The sequence below is a fragment of the Penaeus vannamei genome, chromosome 1 (genome assembly GCF_042767895.1).
Source record: "Penaeus vannamei isolate JL-2024 chromosome 1, ASM4276789v1, whole genome shotgun sequence".
NCBI lineage: Eukaryota > Metazoa > Arthropoda > Malacostraca > Decapoda > Penaeidae > Penaeus > Penaeus vannamei.
The window spans coordinates 21509426-21516925 of NC_091549.1; the positions used below are offsets into that span (position 1 = coordinate 21509426).

At 39.3% G+C, this 7500-nt stretch overlaps 1 protein-coding gene across 8 annotated transcripts in view; it reads right to left on the minus strand.

The window, feature by feature from the left end:
• LOC113808111 (leucine-rich repeat-containing protein 14) overlaps nucleotides 1–3019 on the minus strand; it is a 21702-nt gene extending 18683 nt beyond the window's left edge. The window contains exons 1-4 of one of the 8 annotated variants that reach the window (XM_070120839.1): nucleotides 2888–3019; nucleotides 2184–2228; nucleotides 349–513; nucleotides 1–112 (exon numbers count right to left, since the gene is read on the minus strand). The exon at nucleotides 1–112 is cut by the window's left edge and continues 72 nt beyond it. In XM_070120839.1, coding sequence (XP_069976940.1) covers nucleotides 1–112; nucleotides 349–420 — 184 coding nt within the window. In that variant the 5' untranslated portion in view covers nucleotides 421–513; nucleotides 2184–2228; nucleotides 2888–3019. Of the gene's footprint in view, nucleotides 113–348; nucleotides 715–2183; nucleotides 2229–2426; nucleotides 2649–2887 lie in introns of those variants that run through there. The other 7 variants (XM_070120834.1, XM_070120842.1, XM_070120874.1 and 4 more) reach the window with 7 other exon arrangements.
• Nucleotides 3020–7500: the final 4481 nt, after the last annotated feature.

Below are 7500 nucleotides of genomic sequence, written 5' to 3' on the forward strand. Positions count from 1 at the left end.
GTCGTGCTGTTGTCTCCCTGTCTTGCATCACCTTACAGGCACTGAGGTATTCCAGTCTGAGCAAATCTTGCCCATGCACAATGCTGAATCTTCTACCATCTTTCCTCAATTTCTGTAATGAACAAAATTAATATAGTGATTTCTATAAAAACTCATTAGAAACGGTTCAAATATAAACAATTTACAACAACAAAAATAAAATATGAAATATATATGAACAATATATCAATATTCTATATATCCCGTAACTTTTGCTGATATACAAATACAATACAGTACTCATAATGATCAGGTTAAAGCTAATAAATATTTAATCTGAGCACCTAACTATCAAGATTTAATACTTACAAGATGATCAGTTGGGGACTTGGTGGGAGGAAGCAAGGATTCAAGCAGATGATAAAAACTGCCTTCCAACATTTCCCAAATTTCAATTCCTACACACTTGTGTGGCTACTTCTCAACCAGATCACTATCTATTTACTTTTGTGTTTCTTCAGCATCCACTGTGTACTGATAACAAAAAAAAAACAATAAAGACTGCAGATCATCTATTTTTTTTTCTAATAGCATATGTCACATATACTGTGTATCCCAAATGCAGTTCATGAACTTGACAGAAACTTGAATTATTCAATCACAGGGATATAAGAGTTCCTTACTTCCACCCAAGCAAAAATGAGGTTCACAGGCATAGATTAGGAAAACCTAATTCTGAAAGATTAAGCATTTTTTTCTCAACTAGTCTACAAATATTGCATTTGCATTGTAACACAGTAAATAATATATTGGATTATCCTAAATAAGAAAAATACACAATTTCAGAATTAGTCAATTACCAGAAAAATTAGGGAATAATGTTTCTAGTTCCCTTAAAAGAATTCTAAAAATCCTTCATACTACTGAAATATAATATTAGACTCAGATTCTCTTTGCTACAATATCCATACATCTCTGAATTTAACAAATTGTTCAAAACTACTCTACTTTAGAATGAAATACACTTTATTCCACAGACCATTTTACTATGTGAAGGACTGAGATTTAGTAAACACTCCACCATTATTTCTTACCAAGTAAGAAGAATCAAGACGATAAGATGCATATTTTTATATATCATCACTGCACTTTATCTGTACACAATTAACAAAGCAAGGAATTTTTTTCTAATACGTCCACTAAACTGATTGCGACGATTTCAGTATCATTGGATTCCTCTCACCCTCTACAATGCAAATAAGTAAGTTTTATTGCGTGGAAGTACCCCCCCCCCAATTCTTGGCCCTGATAACAGGGGAGGGCATGAAAGGTGCCATGGAAATCGCAGGGTAAAATGTAAAAATACACAGAGAATCAGTCACTATATTGTGTAATGCAGGGGACTGTTCCCCCTGCAACCTTCCCATGGTGGGCTGCTGCCCCCTAACCCCTACCCAGGAAAACAAAGAATCCTCCAAGTATTCGCAGCAGCAGAGTGCTGGACATACTTGGCAATGCCACTCCCACACAGCGGTCATACGCTTTCTCCTGCCGTGAACAAGTAGAGGATTCTTTGTTTACCAGGGCAGGGAGTTGGGGGGTCGCAGGGGGCACAGGCCTCTGCATCAGAAAATATAGTGGCTGATTCTGTGCATAGTATTTGTGATTATCCCCACAATATCCCTGGTACCTTTCATGCCCTCCCCTTCTATCTGGGCCAACAACATGGGGGGGGTTTGGGAGGTTTCTGCACAATAATTTCTATATAATTGGAAACTAGACAGTGAAAGGAATCGAAGGATAACAAAATCATCCAGATCTGTTTTGCAGACATTAGAAAAAATTGCCCAAAGCAAATTTTACCAGCATCTTTAAGCTAGTTAAGAAAAAAAATGCAACATTTATGCTATAATTCTGTCAAAAAATACTTGCATGGAGTAGACCTACTACAAGAGGTTTTACAGTTCATATTCCTTTGTTCTTTGGGATACTTTTGATTCAATTTACCTAATGATGTTGAATCAAACAAGATATCCCACTGCATTCTACATCTCCGCATCTCAATATTTATCATAAAACATACAATGCATTCAGATATACAACTAAACACTTAGAGGATTCTCAATAACCTTATGCATAATTAGCCACCTGATCAAATATAACTTTGCTAGGACCCCCTCTAACAGTAACTATTTAATCTTTACCTAAAATACTCAAGCTTCATAGCACTGTGTGTTGTCTGGGATGTTCTGAAAGTATCAAGAAATAACATTATAAAAAAGTACATGAGTGTCTAAATCAAAATCAGTCTTTGGATGCTAGTCAAAACACATATTTCTATAGCTACTGGCACTAACAGTTTACTCTTTAATGCATATAATGTACAAAAATCTTGCAGTTTCTACATTATCTGAACCCTTATCAGTGTTAACAATTTCAACAATTACCTCTGTCTAAGAATATAGTACAAAGATTTTTCAGTCGTTTTCACATTTACTTATACCCTATGAAACAATCAGACTCAGAGATCGCGTCTCTAGTGCTTTTTCTATTATTCTTCGATCAAAAAAGGCTTCCAACAGTTCAGGTAAAACCCGATATTGGATAATATTGCAGATCATTCACAAGTTTCAACTGCCACTTGTTTGTTTACAATATGTTCTCTAAACAGATCGATTCACTTCCGCATTTTTTTACTTATTGCTTAAATAAAAATCTGTATGTATTAAAATAACAGCATAGAAAAGATGTTTTAATATAAATTAGATACATCGCAACGAAAAAATGAATAAAACTAAATAACACTGACTACGCACAATAAAACTGTTCGGCCGATTTCATTCCAAGTCCTGACACTAAAGGCGGGGACTAACCCAGCAAAAACATCTTTTGTTTTCTGAACCTTTACCTTCACTGTTGACGAGATATAGTGAATACCTCTGCAGACGATAAGACCACGTGTCTAGAAAACGTAAACAAATATGAACGTCAGCGGATAGGACACATCTGAGTGTGTTTGTCTAACGTGCCATAAGATGAGGGGAATGTAAATAAAGATCATGTTATTGATGTCTAAATGTATACATAGATTGAATTTTTACTTTTGTGTGCATAGGTGTGTATATATAGTATATATGTATATATGAATATATGTGTATATATATACATACACATATATATATATATATATATATATATATATATATATATATATATATATATATATGTGTGTGTGTGTGTGTGTGTGTGTGTGTGTGTGTGTGTGTGTGTGTGTGTGTGTGTGTGTGTGTGTGTATGTGTGTGTGTGTGTGTGTGTGTGCGTGTGTGTGTGTGTGGGCGCACACACACACACACACACACACACACACACACATATATATTTATATATATATATATATATATATATATATATATGTATATATACATATATATACATATATGCATACATATATACATATATGTATGCGTATATGTATTACATATATATATATATATATGTGTGTGTGTGTGTGTGTGTGTGTGTGTGTGTGTGTGTGTGTGTGTGTGTGTGTGTGTGTGTGTGTGTACACACCCACACACACATATCTATGTATCTATCTATCTATCCATATATATATATATATATATATATATATATATATATATGTGTGTGTGTGTGTGTGTGTGTGTGTGTGTGTGTGTGTGTGTGTGTCTGTGTGTCTGTGTGTCTGTGTGTCTGTGTATCTGTGTCTGTGTGCGTGTGCGTGCGTGCGTGCAAAAACCCCAAATGTTGGGCCTTACAAGAGTTTGGTAGATGGCGAGCTTAGGGTTTAAGGTAGACAACCAAGACGTCTTGACTCCTTTAATCATAGTAATGCTGGAGTGCGGCTGCTCCTCGGAGCGAGGTGTTGCTCCTTGGTTCCCCGCAGGGAGTCTGCCTGATCTCCTATACACTGGTCTAAAGATCGCACCAAGTCACGTTGTTAGCATGTGTTGAACGGTGATGAACAAGCAAGCGCTACATCAATACGTAGCCCTTGTGGAAGAGATAGACAACACAACATTGGAATGTCTGGTGTGGCAAGAAGAGAGGAATGAACAGGGGAAGCAATGGTCATGCGTATATGCATAAGTATATGTTTGTGCGAAGATACATGTAAGATTATATATGTATCATATAGTAATTAAATATGGTTATAGCTGGGTTACAATCCGTGCCTGAGTGTGTGGGTGTGCGTTTGTGTGCGCGCGATACATTGTACACTTAGGTAATGTCCTTTGATTTGAAAACAAAAAGTAAAACAGAACAGTTTGCAATGCTCTTCAAACGGACTGGGAAAGATGGCCAAACATCTACCCAATCTGCTTGAACTCATGTTGACTGACGTGACTCACTCATTAATAATATAAGACGGAAGGGCTGCATCGTAATGCCTATTTGTAAGTGCTAAGCAAACTGTTGCTACACCGTGTATACCATCTGTTCTTTCTACAGTAACATTTGCAGCAGGTCCTTACAGCACATATTGAGTAGTAGGTGCTGGCTGTGGACTGTTGTTGGGTGTGGCTCTAAAGCAGTGGCTGGAATTGAAGCAAGTGCTAAGATGAACTGAAGCAGGTGCTAAGATTGGATCTAAAACTGGTGTTGAAGTAAGTGCTGGAGCTGATGCTGAGGGTGGAATTGCTGGTGCTGAAAACGATGCCGATGGTGAAGCTCGTGCTAAAGCAGACACCGATGCTCAAACTGGCATTGAAGGTGCTGGAATCAGGAGTTGAAGCTGACAGTAAGGCTGGAGGTACCTTCTACTTTGATGCATCCGGGGGATTTTGTCTCATTATCAAAGCAAGGAGGTGGGAGAGAAACTTTTTTCTTCAGAACTTTATTTCTTGTCTTTCGTATCTCACGCGTATAATGCAGAAGTTGCAGTATAAACAAGCCTACAATTAACATATTTCCAAGGAGATTACCTGTGACTTTTTCGGCGCCCCCATACCAACTTCTGTTGCTCCGGGAATAGTTAGACACGTAAGAATTTCTTCCTTCTGCAATAACTATCATATCATCATTGTCTTAGCTCTAAATCTTTAGTTTTGTTAAAAGGAGCCACCTTCAGGGCTTGAGACTCCCAACAGTATAAGTTAGGAATCCCTCTTGGAATATCCTTAGGTGTTGGGCAATACAACTTCTAAAGGCTCGTTACTTGTCTCAGATTTTTTCTTAGTTCGTTGTCCGTTTTATTAATATATAATGAGCGCGCGCACGCACGCACGCACACACACACACACACGCTCGCGCGCACCCCCTCCACACACACACACAAAGCACCCCCCCCCCCACACACACAAAGCACCCCCCCCCCCACACACACACACACACACGAATCCCCCACTCACACATACACACCCGCACCCCCCCCCCCCCCACATACACGCATCTCCCACCACACACACGCATCTCCCACCACACACACACACACACACACACACACACACACACACACACACACACACACGCGCGCGCGCGCGCACACGTACACACACGACCAACAGCAACATTTATTTCAAGAAATATGCCTCATTCCAGTCTAGTACTCTATTCCTAATTTCGCCCCCGAATTTCATTTCATTGCGTCATCTTATTGGTCTTGACCTCCTTGCCTCTACTGTTCCCCAATATGTTATCTTCTTTTCCACCTGTTCTGCAATTCGTACGTACATTACCTTCATAGTATTTCGTCTGTCTAATGCTTCTAAGTATATCTTCCACTTAAGGCTGTTCCTTATGCCATGTCATCCTACATCCTACAAACTGTTCATTGTAACGTCAGGAATAGAGAAACCGTAAGCAAAGTTTCGCATAAGTTTTATATACCGCTTTGGGATGTAACGAGATCGGGCGGTGGACTTGGGATGGAGATGATGCCAATACTTGGGTCAATTCTCATGCAGTTGAAGAAATTCACAAAATATTGTCACACGACTTCCTAAACATCATATGTTCTGTCTTGTCTGTTATCATTGCGCACAGGACTGGAATTCTACGGAAATTCGTCTGACGTAACTAAGGATTTTTTTTTTCCCGCAGACTGTATTTTCGTTATTTTGTATGGCTGCAGATGCTTTGGTGCATATGAAAAGTGTGTAAAGCAATATTAATATATTTTCCCATGTTTAAATAAATTTAACATGAAAAATGCTGAAACCATTCACATATGAACCGATATGATGTGGCAGACCGAACGTCATCGCCGCTAGCGTTCCGTGGCAGTATTTCTGCCGTTTTCTAAACATTAGATGATAAAGAAGACGCATATGAATAAAATTGAACCATAAACTATCATAAACGGATGAATATAACATTACAGTTACAGTGCGTAGGGTTATAGTCTGATGATTATCGGATGCACTGTGGTACTTTCTTGTTTAATGTACTGCATAAAACAATATACAATAAATCCATTATTAAGCTAATAATGTAACAACATTCAACAGCATAAAATGCCCCAGCATCTCTTTATAGACAATGTATTAGATATATAACTTCAGAAAATGTGACATTCTGTAATCTTTATTTATCTGTAAAGTAGACTGTTCAAAGTGAGTGTGTCGCAGGGTTGAAGGTTTATGCCCTGCTCAGATGAGCGATTTTAGTGGCCCGACTGCTAGAAGCGCGACTACTGAGTGAATGTTCATACACGGCGTTTACATTGGCCCGGCTCGTCTCTCGCCCACTATTGTATTTTTTTTTCTCTCTCTCTTCGGTCGTGATCATATACAGCTGGTAATGGATGTAGAAGAGGTGGCATGTACATGAGTTTTATATCGTCGTTTGCAGCGGCGGAAGAGACAGACGTTATCGGTTCATCCTATCTTAAATGACAGACTTACCCATGGAATGTTCTTCACATTGTATCCAAAGTTACGAGAACATGAACCCAATTTCTTTAATTATATGAGAATGTCCATCAAATCAGGATGACAGGCTGGGAGAAGCAGAAGCTACTGTCGCCTGTCTGTCTGCCTCCGCTCCACATGATAATCTCTCACTGGTCGAATCCCACCCCCTCCAGCCAATGAGACATGCCATCATGAAAATGCAGTGGCTGTCGCCGTGTGTGTGCAACACATGTTCCTCGAGTGGGTGACCGGTCGAGCGACTGTGAGGAAAATCTCTTAGTTGCACCACAGGCCAGCCAAAGCCACTACATGAGGCGCTTCTACCAGTCGCGCCACTAAAGTCGCTCGTCTGAACAGGGTCTTAAAGTCACTCTACGTGTGGCCCTGCCTTCAGTGATGGCTAGTTGAAGTGACATCGGATGAAATTTCCGCCGTGATGGCATTCGGTCTGCCACATCATATCAGTTCAGGGCATCACTCCCTCCGCCACAACCACCTTAATCAATCAATCAATCAATCAATCTATCTATTTATCTATCTCTCTCTCTCTATCTATCTATCTCTTTCTCTTTTTCAATGTAACTACATATCGTCCCTATGCCCAACGCTACCTACACGGTTGACTCGATCGAAATACATGCCACA